This window comes from Aulonocara stuartgranti, assembly GCF_965226115.1.
Source record: "Aulonocara stuartgranti genome assembly, chromosome: 15".
NCBI classification, from domain to species: domain Eukaryota; kingdom Metazoa; phylum Chordata; class Actinopteri; order Cichliformes; family Cichlidae; genus Aulonocara; species Aulonocara stuartgranti.
Window position 1 is genome coordinate 35,250,251 of NC_138951.1, and position 17,239 is coordinate 35,267,489.

The 17,239-nt window shown below is 41.1% G+C and overlaps 1 protein-coding gene across 4 annotated transcripts in view; it reads left to right on the forward strand.

Annotated features, from left to right (window-relative positions):
* LOC309689746 (3',5'-cyclic-AMP phosphodiesterase 4C-like) overlaps positions 1-17,239 on the forward strand; it is a 105,523-nt gene that overhangs the window by 2,479 nt on the left and 85,805 nt on the right. For 3 of the 4 annotated variants that reach the window (XM_082506371.1, XM_082506367.1, XM_082506374.1), the window contains exon 2: positions 9,363-9,413. In XM_082506371.1, coding sequence (XP_082362497.1) covers positions 9,399-9,413 — 15 coding nt within the window. In that variant the 5' untranslated portion in view covers positions 9,363-9,398. Of the gene's footprint in view, positions 1-8,054; positions 8,074-9,362; positions 9,414-17,239 lie in introns of those variants that run through there. The other variant, XM_082506372.1, reaches the window with a different exon arrangement.

A 17,239-nucleotide genomic window follows, 5' to 3' on the forward strand; every position in this document is an offset into this window, starting at 1 on the left:
AGCTGTTGATGCTGGGTTTACTTAAGCGAACGGAGAAATGTGCGCAATATTTTTATGCATGATTGCACTGGGTAAAAAGCGTAACACTCGATCTTGTTATGCTCACTTTGCCTGATAGCAGACAGAAGTTGCAACTTGTTGCACTTCTACCTTAAGTGTGGCGTCGCTTCCAGTCTAACTGATGTTTGCAGAGAAAGATGATCACCTTACTCCTTGGCCAAACCCCACAGTTTGACAAAAATAGTGACGGGTAATCGTCGGCCGTCACCCAGCTTCCATTGGGTTAGCCATGTGTGGTTTCGGTCCAATTTTATGTGGCAATCCTGGACCATCAACTCAGTGGAGTGCATCGATGCAAAGGTCTGGAATCACTTTTCAGCCACGCCTGCATTTAATGAAGCACTTATTAAACAGTCATTAGGGCTCTGATATTCTGCCAGCTATGCTTATAAACAGACCCATCTTCCAGCACACATTCTAAATAGCCATTGCAGACAATTGCACACATAACTAAAATGCTATTCGTGGTTCTATTAAGTAGTTTTGTCAGGGAGCCCTGCTTTTTAGAAAGTTGGTAGCTTACACCTTACTTGGGGTCAGGGTGTTCCCAAGTAAGGATTCACAAGAGATTTGTGCCTGAGAAACCCATCATCCTCTGAGCTGAAAGTCATCTCCTGTCAAGTAAAAAAGCCACCTGACATTATTTCAAGAAGCGACAGATTGCCACAAATAGACAGACCTTTGAAGAATTGTTTCTGCACTCTACCAAAAAGCATCTTGAAACCAGAACATCAAAAAAAGAAGAAGAAAAACCCTCCTGTTGGGGTGCGCTTCAAAGGACAGAGGGTTTTCAGGTCTCAAGAAGGTCCTTTTTACCTTATAGGCAAAAGCAAATAAAGACTGCAGCATCACAGTGAGCTCTCCAAAGATTAAAAAATTTGGAAAGATCCACTTGGTGTTACAACTTGAGATGAGAATCCTTCTGTCACAGCATCTATCTTCAATGGTTCTCAATAGCAGGCCTTTTTCACAGCACACATCTTCATTTGTCATGCAGTTGTAAAGTGGAAGCAGCTATTCTGAGCATAAAACTCCCATTCATTTTCCTTTTTCCAGTAGGTAGGACTTCATGACTCACACAGAGGCACCTCTGCAGCGCTCTTGGTTGAATCATCGGTGCAATTAAAAAAAAATATTGACTGTATAGGAATCTATACATTGGAGGTGGGGTTGGGGGGGGGGGGGCATTTAACGATCTCTTCCAAGATGCATTTTCATTGCAAACTGCTGCCTTTTAAACCTTGAGATGTGCCCTAACGACACGCACACGCTCACTTTATTGTGTTGTGCTATCTCTGGATGATGGCTTCCCCTCTATAGAAATTTTAACTGGATCTCCACACTTTCCTCATCTATCATATTTGTGGTTATGATGGTGTAAAAAATACCCTCAGATACAGCAGGTGGATGCAGGGATGACGAAGGGGTGGATTTAGCGGGCGCACACGTCACAGGGAAAATTTGCAGCTCAAATTGAGAAGTCGTGTTTGGTCTATTGTTTGAGGGTAATGAGGTGTGCTACATGGACTACGCAGCTCAGTTTGATCGGGCCATCTTATTTCTGGTAATAGTGGCTATGTTTTATTCAGTAACGAGGTGGCTTCGGTCATATCAGCACCCTAAAACTGATGCGGTTAAATGGGATTCAACCTTTCTTAGTGTGATGTGTGAAAAAGGCCCATAAACAAGTTCTGGTGTACATCAAAACGAAGATCACATCCCCAGAACTAGTCCACATGCCCAGACCCCTACTGCCTTGCTCATGTTGCTAATGACCCCAGTGCCTGCCCCTGTGGGTGGTGTCTTTCTGGGAGAGAGGCCTGGCTCCAGGCATGGTCAACCAGCTCCATTTCATTCCGGCTTTCTAAGTTGAGCTTTTTCCGGCATCTGGATGGGATGATTCCTGGTTGCCTGTTTTTGGAGGTGTTCCTGGCACTCTGAGAAGAGACCCTGGGGTAGAACCAGAATGCTTTGTAGTGGTTATATTTCTCATCTGGCCTCCCTCGGGGGGAAGTGGAAGGTGTGGTGGGGAGAGAGATCTCTGGATTTCCCTGCAGCATGACTGTGGATAAGTAGAAAATAATGGATGTATCAGAACAGATAGGGATAGGTCTGAGTTTCACTCACATCAGTGTAGTTGTGCTTTCTCATAAACCGCTAAACTGAATACACCTACATTTTGTGTTTTTGTTAACAGTCATACCTGCTGCTTTATTACTTGTAGCTTTACACACAGCACACTTCACAGAATTACTCCTGTCTAACAAACAGAAAAGCCAGCATCACTGAAACTTTAGACATCATGCACTTTCACCTTTTTAATTGAGTTTAAAGTGAAACTATCATACTATTGTCTGTGCAAAACCCACAAACTCTGATAGTACATGTGTGTCTTAGAAGAGGTTCCTGTTTAGATTAATGATTAATATGCTGAGCACAGTTAGTTTTTCTCATTCTGTACATTCCCATCACTTTCATCTATCAGAGTGTGCACGTAAGCACGGCTGCCTTTGTAATGCTGCTCAGTCTAATAACTAATTCCACGTCTCTGGCTCAGAAACCTCAGATGTGTATGCATGTTTTATAGGATTGCTAAAGGTGCATACACATCTGAGGAAAGAAAGGACAGCGCCTTGTGGACAGGAGAGCTGTTCACTGAAGCAAAGGTCCAGGTTGGGCTAAAAAGGAACACGCTGGTGGAGCATTTTGTCTGACATTGCTGGAAATGGGAAGTTGGCATGTGTCTTGAATAGCTGCAATGGGAGATGATGGAAAAATTAAAGGCACCCCATGACACAATATTGTCACAGTACTTTAGTCCCAATTTTTTTTACTTTTTGCAGTATGCAGAGTATTGCAGTATTGCAATAACACTATCTATCTATCTATCTATCTATCTATCTATCTATCTATCTATCTATCTATCTATCTATCTATCTATCTATCTATCTATGTCATGGTCCTGAGTCTGAGGACTCAGTGTTTTGTGTTTCCTTATGCTTTTGTTCATTCAGTGTGTATTCTGTTGTTATTTTGCCATTTGTTAGGTTTCTGTTCTTTGCCTGCCTGCTCCCACTTCTCTGTGTTCCCTCTGTCTGTCCATGGTGTTATTGTGTCTGCTCATGAGTCTGCCTGTCAAGTTCAGTGTCCTGTCTGGTTCTCTGTCTGTTAATTTCCTGTTTTATTCTGAAGGTTCATGTCTGATGTGAGTGTGTTCAGTTTACATTTCCCCTGTCCCGTCAGCTCTGATTTCTCCCAGCTGTGTTGCCCTCCTGTCTCTTATCCCCTGATTACTGGTGTGTGTATTTAAGCCCTGTGTGTTCTCCTGCCTGTTGCCGGTTTGTCTGTATTACTCCATGTAAGTCCGTGCTTTTCTGCATTCAGCTGTGTCTCTCTGCGTTTTTGTATCCTCCGTCAGTCTGCGTCTCTCTGCCTTTCACCCCGTGTCCTGTGGATTTCTAGTTGCTCTTTAGTTTTCCCAGTTTAGGTTTCCGTTAGTTTGTCTCATTATTCGTTTTCTGTTCCTGCCACTGACACCTTGTAAATAAACTCCACTAATCTTTTCATACACTGCTTGCTCTTGGGTCCTTTTTCCAACTCCACACGGCTCACCTCGGCAGCCGTGACTAACTAACTAACTAACTATCCATCCATCCATCCATCCATTGTCTCTGTTGGTTTGATCCAATAAGATAAAGTTATCTCAATTTAGTCATTTTCCTTTTGTTCTTGCAAAATTGTTGTTGAGCTTGTCAAGAGTACCAACACTGTCACTAAAACCTGCCATAAATGTTGATATAAGATAGAGTTTATAGCTGCAGGGAGGGTGCTGTCCTATTTTTACGAGCGTGACTGAGCCATTAGCTTGGCAGCTCTGTCAAGCTAAGTGTGTCCAGTGTTGGATGGATGGTTTTTCAATTGAGTCAGTTTAATGTAAGTCTGCTCCGCTAACATTATGCATGAGATGAGTACTATTCCCAGAGTACTTTCATTTATTTACAGTTTTTCTCAGTCGCTTTGGTGCGTTTCTCAGAACACCATTAACATTTGCACAGCAGTTAGTGCATTTCCCAAAACAATTAGTGCAAACTGCAAAACCTAGTGGATAGCCTGCAAAAGCACGTCACATGCACAGAATTGATTATCCATACCTCAAAAGCAAGTATCCATGTCAACGAAACTGTCAGTGCCATCAAAATGAAAAGTCTTGACACCATCTTTATGAACAAGATAGTCAAATGGCATTGTCATGTTTCCACTATGACAGTTTATAATTTCAGTGTTTCCCATTGCAAAAACAATTGGTGACACCTGAAAATGCTGACGACAGCACTATGGCCTACCTGTACAGCCATCTGAAATGTGCAGTAAAGTCACTGTAGATGTTATGGGAGTCATGGGAGTAACTGAGACACTGAATACGTACGTTTCACATTTCCATTGTGTAGAAGTGTTTGTAATCCTACAGAATTGTGCAAAAGAAAAATATGCTACAGTCACTTGTGCACTGTAGAATACATGTAAACATAAAATCACCAATTTGGTAGAGCCTCCTCATGAGTGACAGCTGTAATTCACCTGAGATCAGTTGTTCAATTTTGGAGACATTTCCAGGAACAATGATACAGAAAGGTATAGGATTTGCTTGACAGATGGCCAATATTTGGCATGTGATAACTAATTCAACAATTTTGTGTGTGATGACTTAAGCAATGGATGTATGACTATTAGTTTTATTGGGAACGACTATTCAGCATCCATAGGTATGATTACTTTTGACTGACATGACATAAGCAAATGGAAATGTCAGAAAGCAGCAGGGAAATGTATGGAAGCAACTGATTCATGTCCAAAATCATTTGCAGTTTGTTCAGAGAGAGGAGAAATTGCTACTATGATGTGCACAAATGACTGAGTGTTGTGGAGGTTGAACTAATAGTTATGAGAATTTCAATTCTGATCTGAGAAACGCACCAAAGCGACTGAGAAAAACTGTAATAAAGTAACAACATTTGGCGTCCCTGCATCAATACAATATTTTCAATTCAATTCAATTTATTTTATTTATACAGCTCCAAATCGCAGCAACAGTCGCCTCAAGGTGCTTTATATTGTAAGGTAGACCCTACAATAATACATAGAGTGAAAAACCCAACAATCATATGACCCCCTATGAGCAAGTACTTTGGCGACAGTGGGGAGAAAAAACTCCCTTTAATGGGAAGAAACTTCCAGCAGAACCAGGCTCACCACACACAATATTTGAAAAGTATGTTGTCTCGACTTTTTTTTCCTCCACCCCTGGTAAAAGTAGACCATCTTGGATATAGAAATCTAAAAGTAACATAAAAATAATCAGAATCATTTTTATTGGCAAGTTTGTACACAAATCAGGAATTTCCGTGGTACAGAAATAGAATATAGAATATACTAAATTTTCAGTGCATATGTAATCTATACATCTCTATGTAAATATTAATATAAATGCACACAATAGGAGTATGTACTAACTACTTCAGATATTAGAATGCAAAAGAAATTGTTGGGTGGGGTGCAAAATGTGACAAGACTCTAAGGTGCAAAGAGCTCGTACTGAAGTTTAGTAAATGTGTGAAGTAAGTGTGTTGCTTAACGGAGCAGTTGTTGGGTTCTGGGTTTGAGCCATAGTGTCTTCACAGTCTCCCTTTGTTCATGTGAGCTTTCTCCAGCAACCTGTAGCAGTCCAATGACGTGCATGCTAGGTTCCCTTGTGATGTGAGTATGTGGGTGTGAATCAGCCCCAGTGTTCCTATCAGCCAGTGTAAGCTCTATTCCCACTGTGACCCCAGTTAAACACGCTGTTAAGAAAATGTTGCACTGTGTTCATCTGAAATGCTGCAGGAACAGTCACCTAAAATGAGCCGCAAGAAGATTGAGCTCAATCTCTGTCGCCTCTCACCTACACACACCTGGCCAGTTACAGTGTGAAGTGAGTACCAATGTTAGATTGTCAGTTTGGGGGAAAATCATAGAAATAATCTGAAACAATCTGAAAAGCAGCTCAGACTGACTTCCCAAATGTGGGCATGCAAGAGGCTGGAAAAGTACAAGAAAACAAAAATTGCAATGCATGCTTAAAGTTTGGCAAGGCAAAAATTTGCAAATACATAGTCTTTAAGCCAGAATTGTAGTGCACATGTGCACTGATCAGTTTTATAATTCTATGAAATCAGCACAGGAAGGTTTTCAGTTATGTGGCAAACTGAAACGGAAATGTACAAACTTGAAACAGAGAAAACTCTGGTGTCAGTGAAACAAAGAGCACAGAAGAAACAATAGTTGTGGCTCCAGTTTAATCATAAATTAGTCACATTTACCTGCAGAGATAAACCAGAATTTACTGTCATACTCAGCAAAGGCAATGAGTCAATTTTTACTTTATAACACTTAAAATAAAAAATGACAATGTTCAGGGCAAATAGGGTAGCAACACACATTTACTTAGTTCAACTCAAAAGAGTAATATATGTGTGTGTGTGTGTGTGTGTGTGTGTGTGTGTGTGTGTGTGTGTGTGTGTGTGTGTGTGTGTGTGTGTGTGTGTGTGTACATTTATATATGGTGCAATACTACAATATATAGATAAACATGTGAAGCTCTTTGATGAAAGCCAGTCCATGTTCGTGAAACACAGTGTTTAAATTATATGTAGACCTGCACTTTCTGGATCTTACAGTCAGCAGAAAATAGGACAAAAGTTAGACTGATGGGCAGAGTTAGCAACACAGAGGAAGGAAATATTCAAAATCTTTGGTATTGATTGGTTCTGACATCAGGGGGAAAAAGTGTTGTTATTAGATCCTGGGTGTCCGCGTGTGCCAGCCCCACTTTTTAGGAAGCTAGGTGCTACTAAACATTGGTACTGACAGTTTCTACACATATTGTCTGGACAAACATGAAGCCGAGCGGTAGATTGAATTTTCTATTATGGCCCGGAGGGAAGTTTAATAATCCATGATATTCTTTCTCTCAAACCGACTAACAGCAGGAATTACAACAACTCAAACTGATGCTTGAAGCACAGTTTTCCTGTCCAGCTCTCTACATCTTGTCCCCCTGAGCTACTGCAGCTTGTAACTGACAGGCGTAATGGCAAAGCCGAGCGGCAAAGAGTAATAATCCGATGAAGTCTAATCCAGTCAAATGCTGCTCGAGGACGAGATGGCTTGTGCAGCGTGCGACTTTGAAAAGGCAGCAGGATCCTCTGCTGAGGTGATGATTTTACCAATTTTACACATTACGAGGAACACTTATCCGTCTTATGGGCTCAGGAAGAGATAATTTTACAGTGATGGAGGAGCAGAGTTTAATCAGGAGATTTCTGATTTCATCTTTAACGCCCAGACTGCACTACAAACTGGAGGTTTGAAAGAGGCTCCAGAGAGTGAATGCCATTTATGCGGTGCTAAGTTATGGGGAGTGTAAAGACTCAGGGCTTCGGAAACTTGACCTACACTCACTAGCCACTATACTGGGCCAATACTGACCACAACCTTCTTAGTAGTCAAAAACAGACCCCCTGCATAGATTCATCAAGGTGCCAAATACGTTCTTCAGGGAGTTGTGCTGCTGATTTGCCAGCTGCAAATCCATGATGTGAATCTCCTGTTCCACCGCATCCCAAAGGTGCTCTGTTGGAATGAGTTCTTGTGACTGTGGAGGCCATTTCAGTACAGTGAACTTATCATCACGTTCAATAAACCAGTTTCAGATAGTCTGAGCTTTGTGACACTTATCCAGCTGAAAGCAGCTATTAGACGATGGTTACACTGTCATAAAGAGATGGACAGCAACAATACCCATGTAGGCTGCCAAGTTTAAACAGTGCTCAAGAAGTCCAAAGTGTACCAAAAACTTTCTATTAGCTCAAAGCAGTCTGATGCTTGGTTCAAACTTCTGAGTTCTTAGCCTGTGATTGGTTGATTGGGTGTTTGCATGAACAAGCAGATGAGCCAGTGTACCTAATAAAGTGACTGGTGAGTGTGTACCACAGTAGAAAAGTAAAAGCCAAAGTATCTTAACTTTAGCCATTAACTAGAGTTTAGTTCAGTTTGAGGTGCTGGGAGTCACACACACACACAAAAAAAACACTGAATCCCAACACCAAATTAATGTTAGCTTTTTTTAAAATCATGTATTTATTTTCTATTACCTCTTTACTTTAAGGCCGCCTGAGTTAATGTAGCTGGTTGTGTATGTCCTCAGAAAATTAAAGCGCATGGCTGGAGGTGTTTTCACAAAGTAAATTCAGCAGCAGTTTTGGATCATTACAAGTTTTAAGCGAAGTTTAAAGTGCTCATCTGCCTGATATGCCATCTGACGTGATTGCAGCACTGTTTCCTCCTGTCCCTATCTCAACATCAACAATAAAACACAAGAGTAGGGCAATGGTGTCTGTTTATGTGGTTTCAAAGCTGATTAGGCCCGTGTCACTTGCTAGATGTACTATTTAATCTTACAGGTAAAAAAACACATAAGCTCTTTGTCGTCTCCTGCACAGTGCATGAAAAAAGGAAAAGAATCAGTGGCTTAAAAAGTACAGGAGAGTCATTTAATTGAAAAACATCTGTAAATACACAGTGCGTTCTCTTAACTGCGTAACTGGCAGTAATAAAATAACATTTGTCGGCCTGAATTCCACCCATAAGTTTATGTGTTGAGTCTAAACATTTATTCCTGAATATGAGATATTGAGAAGCACTTTGAGTCAGTTAGAAACTTCACCCCAGCCCATTGCCAATTTTTTGATTTATCATAGTTTATATGAGGCGCTGAGGAATGTCCACGTCTGCTAATTTGATTTGCCTTTGAAGGGGAGACGGCACATTTTGTCCCTGCTGTTGTTTGTGCAATATTTTCTGTTTATTGTGCTAGGTTTTATTATTCTCGCAGCATCCTTGGAACCCACATGGGCTGAACACTCTGCGCGAGAGAGAGTCAAGAATAATAATACAAAAAAACAGCACATCAAAGTAATAAAAGTGCTTTATCATGCTCTTTTCTGGCTCGATAGAAAGGCTCATTAGGCCTTTTGATGCCTCTGGCATGCTCACCGATCATCAGTATGTGGTAATGCCAGGTGGTCTTAATGAGTCGTGTGAAGTTCAATAATATTTTTTTTATGCTTTTATACTTTAAATCTCTTTTTTTATTAATGTGCTACTAGTTAGTTTAATGATCAACTTGGATTTATGTTGAATGTAATAACAAGTTTGATGAGTGTCACTTTAACACCTCTTCTCTATTGTTTCTTTCTTCCTTCCAGCTACTGTTTGGCTGTTGCAACGTTTAACCAGCATCAATGTCTCGGCTTGAGGTAAATAATTTGGCCGTTTTCTTTGTGCACACACACAAATGCAAACACACCCTTTCTACTTACCTTATCAAGTTTGTTGACTTTAGCGATAAGTGTATAATATCCAAACCTCATTGTGACTGTGCTGCATGTGTGACACATCACCTTCCTGTCAGATGATGACTGGTTTGGACTGCCCCGCAGACGTAAAAAGGTTTATCTGTGCTTCAGGGCTTTGTTCACAGTTAGTTAATAAAGACACTGAAGAGGGGGGCTACTAACAAACGCATGCACATTTAAAATCTCTTGAGCGTAGAGAGAAACACTTCAAAAAGGCTTTTGATAACATCTTAATGTAAAAAGTGTGAGCTTGCTTCAAAAGCTCTTAAACTGGATTGAAGCAACACAGGAAGGTTTAAAAGTTACACCAGTGAAAATTAAACTCCACAGAGAGGTTGCGTTAATACTGTGAGATTATTGAAAGCCGACTTTCACACTCACTAAATCTTCACAGCAGTTGAAACTGAAACATTTCATATTTCCACCTACTCATCTACCTAACATCCGGACGATCTGTTGGGTTTGGATTTTATTGCACAGCAATTTTACACCTCAAGAATAAGAACATGAGTAAAAAGGTTGAAAACTGGTATTTTGTATGTTTTTTGAAGCTTTAGTTGCACCTTTGTCTAAATGACACCTGCAGCAATAGAAGCTAGTTCACAAAGCTGGAAACATGACAGCTAAGCAGTAAATCCTGTTGCAGTCAGTGTATTGTAATGTAATTTGTCCAAGGACGTGTCCACGTGTCCACAAAAACAGGCACAGAGATGCCTGCACGGACCCTCGTGCTCACTGTCTGACAATGAAGTTTACTTAGTAACTCAGACCTGAGGTTAGAAAACGTTTGTTTTTTTGTTTTTAGGGGGTTTTGGTAAAGTTGGACGCTTTCAAATGAACAGAACACTTAACCTGTCGGCTCAGACAGGTAAAGTTGACTTCAGGTCATCCCAGCAGTATGCACCATGTGCTTTCTGCAGTTGTCCTCTGCAGGCTCGCAGGAAAGCCACAGCACCTTTTACTTGAAGCTTTACAAGCAGTGTTAAGGTGTTTGCTATGTGTTCATGTATACACACACACACACACACCCAGCAGGGCAGCACTATGCCCTGTGCTTTCCTGCCATCAGTATCAGTATCCTGTCCAAGAATACTTTGGTACACTTTGAACTTGGAATTGAACCAACACCCCTTCAATTAAGCAACTGAGCACAGACTCCTGTGCTCTGTCCTGGACTGCACACAGGTACACTTAGACACCAAAATCAGAGCTTAGTTGTGATCTGTTACGGAAAGCACTGCAGGTTGTTGCAGAGCTGCACATGGAATAAAACTACTCTCAGCAACAAAAACAACAAGTCTTTTTCCAACAGGTAGAGGTGGACATCTGTTACTGGCCTCCTTTTTCCTCCCAACTATCACTAAATCCTTACGAAAGAGTAAATTACTGGGTTTCTTTTGCTAAAATTGTAAGATTTTGACCTCATTATGCAAAGAGCTTTCAGCTAACAGATGGTATCTTACTGTAAAACAAACTGCAGCATCTCCCTGTGTAAGTGTTATTTAACCCTGCGTGCAGCTTGCTGTAATATTTCTAACACTAAGCTTAGAAAAGTAAAATTGCTCTATGTTTGAATCCTGTTTACAGTTGACTGAATTACAGACGAACAAGCTACAAAACACTAATCTCAGAAATGTAACCACCTTACAGCCTCTGGCTGTAGCCGCTGGCTTTCATGTAAGTTAACTTTTGAAGTGACGTCTGGAAAATTTCAGCTTTCATGAAAACATGCTGTTTTTCTATCTGCCTGCAGAGTTAATCATGACATACACGCACCTCCAGAGGCAAAGAGGGGTCTGAGGGGGAGATATCTGATTGGCTCTATTTCTGGAGCGATGCTAATCGCGCTCTTTGCACCTCCAGGTGGCATTAAGCGTACAGGTGAACATTGCCAGTGCAATGATGCACAGATCACACAACGGGAAGGTTTGCTGAGCTCCCCTCCCCTCACCGTTATGATGGTTGGATTCAGTATTCATTTTCCCATTTTGAGAAACAGCATTGGCTGTGATTGCTTTCATAAGTTCAAGAAGGATCAGTGTGTCTTGTTATCTCTGATTACATCATTGTGCTATTAACAGGATGTGATGTGCATGTGCTGTGTTTCTTTATGTACCTGTGTTTCACATGTGAGAGCACAGTGCATAGATGCTTTGCTGTGTAGAGCAGATGGGAGCCCAGTGAATCGTGGGATACCTGTGGTGTTAAGCATCGGATGCTTGTTAGTCTGTGGTCAGAGCAGCAAGGTGTCTGGCCTGATACAATTAGCACTCTTAACACATGCTAATACACATTCTGAATATCAGGTCCTGCCTCGCTGTATGAAACCCCCCAATGTGAGATTATCTGACACTTCACAACCTTTTTTTTTACTTTATTTGACCTGGGCATCTAAATTTGTTCAAATACTGTGGCAAATATACATCCTTCAGTAAGCCATAAACACAGCCTGCCAGATCCTAAATAATGCACAGCGTCCTCCTGATGAAGAATGACACCCTTGTTTGTTATGAACACCAGGAGATGGATTATGAACAGCATTCCAGTGTTTATCTGGGGGAAAGTGATTGGTGGAAGGGGTCCAGAGCCAAATTACAAGGAGCTGTCATGTGACACGCACGCTTTTGATTGACTGTGGTTGATGCTGATTGCCTCATTTACGCAACAGGCTAATCAAGTCATTTGCCTAATCAAAAGCTAGACAGGCAGAGAGAAACAGAAGGGCCTAGATGTAGTTTCAGTTTATAAAACAAATTATAAGAGCATAAACCCAGAATAAAATAAAACTATCACAATGGAAATAAATTTATTAGCAAGACTTGCTCGAAAAGCCACAGCAGATTGCAGACAGTCTTTCTTTGGATCTTTCCACTTGGATCATTTTAACAACAGCACAGAGTGTAATACTGAGAAATTCAAGCTGTCCCAGCTCAGACTGAAAATGTTACTTCGATGTTCTGGGTAGATTCAAATTTATAACGTGTTGTGATATGTGTGAAACACCACTTCATGAGCAACCATATGCGTGAGATGATGTCAATGCAGCAGTATGCTTGCTGATGCAGTGGCGCAGCCAGTGGTTCCTCTTTTTTTTGAAGTGCAAATGACCAGAAAACTCTTTTTTTTAAATCTTTGCTGCATTGATCTAGAAGTCTGCCTCTCAGTGTGTCAGCTTACCATGACTGCAGCTGGGTGGTAGTTGCATTAAAGCACACTTGTTACTCCAACCAGCACTATGTGGGTCACATTGAGGTTCACAGATTTCAACTCATCACCTGCAGCTGTTTGTATAACCAGTCTGGTTTTAGCTATCAATTTTCATCATTGTTATTGGCAGGGAGACAAATTATCTTAAAGCGCTAAAAAAAAAAAATCCCCATTTCAAAAAGAAATTAGCTGGTGGTGAGTGTTGGATTGTAGTGTTATTTTATGCCATGTTATACCCCGAATTAAAGATTGTGAATTATTATGTAGTTTAGTTTGCATTTTCCTCCTGAATTAGAAGAAGCTGATAACTATTGCATTAGCTAAACTGATTTGCATTACATTAAACTGCTGACTTGTTGTGAATGAATGACATTGTTTTATGATGCATTATACTGCTGAGTTATAAGAAATACTGTTCGCAGAGAGTTATTGTCTTATTTGTCTGATTAGAAGAGAACAGAATATGCTGGAGTTTTCTGCCCCATCTCAGCAGGAGCAGATAAACAGGGAGCCAAGGTCGTAGCTTAGACGCCGTGTGAGAGAAAGCATGCGAATGTTTAGGCTTTTTATGATAAGGTGGAGGCACCAGACGCTATAAAAGTTTGAGCAATGCTCCACCATTTTGAGATCAGAGGCTGTCTGCATCAGTGTCCATCTCCCACGCGTATGTTCATTAAAATCATCGTTTGACTCAACCCGGCCGGACCAGTGTTGTTATTGTGGTTTTTTCTCTTGTTTCCATCCCCAATTTTGAACTCGTAACATGAGTCATTTCCCTTCTTGGCCTTACTGTACAGTGGAAGTCTTCAGTGGCTCTTTGAAGGCAATTATTGTGAAGAAGAAGTGGAAAATCTTGAGTTTTCTATAACAGCCCACAGTGACCAAACTTATTCTAGTACATACTGTATTATAGTAATAGTAGAGTATTGTTTGACCACTGTTGGATTCAGTTAAACTGAGAAAAGCAATGCAATTTTTGCAGGTAAAAATATTCATATACCGTTTATATGCTAAAAAGGAGGTTATTTTAGCCTGTTGCTAGGCGGTTGCTAGGCATGAATCATAAATTTTTTTATGGATAAGATGTTATAGGATGCCGTTGTAGGTGTATTAAGGCTAAATGAAACGTAATTTTTGCCTGTTGCTAGGCGGTTGCCAAGCAACGTGATGACATGATAATATCTGATATAGATGAGAACCTTCAGGGTCCTAATATATACCTGTGTGCCAAGTTTGGTTGCTGAGTTCCTGAAGGGCTTGGAGGACTTCATGGACAAAGGTGCAAACACACAGATATATAATATTGTTGTATTTTATATGATGCCTAATATTATTATTTTCCAAGCGTTTAGTCATAAATTGAAGTGTAGACAAGTAAAAGGTTAGGTGATTTAACCTCTTAGCACCTTGAATATCTGTAAAATTTCAACTAATTGAAAAGTTAAAAAGATATTTCAGTGTGGATTAGTGGAGGGAAGGCTGGTTTCAGATTCATATTGGGAGTTTTGCATTGTGGCAGGCTTGGTATTGATCAATCACAGATTTGTAAATCATAAACTATTAAACCAGTAAACGAATACTACTATATGAACTAGCTGATCTCCCTGAAAGATGAATAAGCTTGAGCTACAAACAAATCTGTATGTAACTCAAACTGCAGTTTTAGGCCCAATAATTTTTTCTACACTGGAAGCTTTAATGCACGACTGTTGATTTATCAGTTCTACTGTTCACTACAAATCCATCTGTACTTAACACTGAGCTGTGTTAAAGCCCTACTTGAGCACAAATGCAGTTGTGCTTTGGGTTTTGATTCTCGCTGTGTCCTCCCGAGAACAGACAAGCACTTCCAGAGAACGGGTGAGTCATAAGTGTTCATTCGTACCCTTGATTAAAGGGAAAGCGTTCCGCCATTGGGAATCAGCTCATTGGTTCTTTAGCAGCAGAGGCCTGCTGAGAACCCACCATCCCATCTTATCATGCACGAGGCCTACCGCCACCAACTCATTTTCACTTCCTGTGTGTGGTGTGGCAGGAGATCGGCCAGGTGATAACAGAGCCAGATGCTTCCTCCCCGGTTCCGATTGGCTGCGGGACATGTGTGTCATGTCAAAAAATGTGTTTAGGAAAATCAGAAAAGAACTGCTGTCAGGGAAAATTTCATCTTTAGAAGAAAAATATTAGATTTGTGTAAAACTGGCAAATGGTTGTGTGCAGGGACCAGAGAGAAATTTTGTTTTTGTTGATCAAAAGTCTCCATTTAGTCAACCAGGTTAATACGAGCAGTTAAATAAGTATTGCATACAGGTGTAGATGTTCCAAATCTCTGTGGTGTGCTCAGAGGCCCTTAGATAACCGTGTTACAGTCCACCTTTTTTGAACATGTCAACACGAAACCACAGTAGACTTTATATTACACAGCTGGGCACAGTCTGAACAACACTGAGTGTGCGAATGCTATCAGAAATGTGGGACTTGTTTCTGATGCCTGTGCGAAACAGATTTCCTATAGCTGCTCGAAGAAAGTTAGGAAACAACAGAGTAACTGACATGGAGGTATTTCTTTGGTACCCAATCCAATCGTCCGCCCGCTACCACACATCCCGCGTCAGTAGAGGAAGGGAGGCAGTTCTTGAAGTTTGCCTTTTTGACCACTGAACTGTGGTTTTAAAAGAGCCAGCAGCTCTTTTAAACAGCAAATGACAAACTGATTTTAATTCCAGGTCTGCACTCGCCAGGCCAGCAGGCACAAAGAGACAAACCAGACTTTAGATGCAGCACCAGGTCCACAGTCAGGAACATTTAAGCTGCCAAGATCTGAACAACATGTCAGATGGTTGGGCAGCTTCAGAATCCCCCACATCTTTACAATCTCTGTATTCTGCCAAAATCAGCTGTTTAACATTCACGCCCGCTGTCTATTGCAATCTCATAAATGTGTGCAGGTGAAAAAGGAGCCATGGATTTGAACTCCTGGTAAATGACATTTCCAACAGGGTCAGCTAATGCCATGCGGGGTACATTTTGAGTACGAGATGCATCGGTTTCATATCAGTCTGATACAAAGGTTGAAGCTATTTGTTTGTATTGCGAAGCAGTCTGCGACGATAGGTGCATGCTGTAGCCCAAGGTGGGCAGCAGGCCTGACAGTCATGTCATGTTTGATGCTTGACAGCACCGATCAGGGAAAGGAGACTTGCTGGATGGCAGATCAATATCCATCAGCTCCCACCGAACTCCACTCGTGAACTCAGTCGAAGCCCAAATTACAGCAGCAGAGGCTCAGAGCGACCGAAATGGACATGGATTTTTGGAGAATGTATATTTCCCAGGGTGCCTCATTCTCATTTGACCTTTTAATGGGGAGACTTGGTTATGTACTGTTTAAAGAAGACTCACAATCATATGTAGTTGTTTGTCAGGCAGAGTAAGCTGCTGTCTGCCCACTCGCCTGTTGACTAATCACTTTCCACTCATTGGATATTAAATGGTGAAAAAAAGTCAAATTAATGCTCGGTCTGAAACCTGGAAAGAGTTCGTGCTGTGCCTGCAGTACCCTCGGGGCAGATTGGGCAGATGCCACGTGTCCCTGGAAAAATACACATACATTTATTTTAGTTATTTATTGAACTATTTCTAATTGCGACAGTGAAATAATTTCAGCTTTCAGTCTGTCACGGGTACACGCTTATGAATCCTATTTTCCATCCTAAACTGTGTACATGTCCATGCATCAACTGTGATGTATTGCAAATATATGGTAATTGTAACTGATGAGGTGATACTTCAGAACATTTAGGCTATTAAAGTGTCGTCTCTGTCCTTTTATTAACGAATCTTTGAGTGATTTGTTTGCCTAATTTCATAGAGTTCACTGTGGGGCTACTCAGCGGGAACCCTGTGTGGCCATTTGTGAAGCAAATTGAAAGCGGTATACAGAAGGCTTTAAAATGTACATTTCAAACGCACTATGGGAGGTTTATCATGAGCAAGAGCAAGCATCACCAGGAAAATGTAGACTTGCAAGTAGCTCTGTGAATGCTTTCAGCTGAAGCCCAGGATGCTGATTTTATCTTTGCAAATCATCATGAAACACAAAATACAGCAAAGTCTGATGAGAGTTTGGAAAGGCTACTTTTTGGTTTTGGCCTATTTACAGCTTGTTACAAAGTATTTCTAGGCAGGGCCAATTTCTTGCCAGTCCTCTCGGTGGTTTCACTCAGAATCACAACTGCAGCCTCCGGTGGCTGTGCTCCAGTTAGCTACAGCATTAAAAACAATATAAAAAGTGAGTAAAATGATTATGATGACACTTTTTAAGGTCTCAGAGTTGTTATCCACCAAGTGCACAGTCAGTTCTTGTAGTTAATCTTTGAGAAACGCATAGATCTGAGTGGTGAATCACTGCGCCTCAGGCATCCATCAACAGTTCACTGGAAGCCCATCCTTGACCATTTTTGGTAGCCTCTGCATAGGCTTCCAGTGAACTGTTGATACACTTTTTAGCATGCACCCTCTGA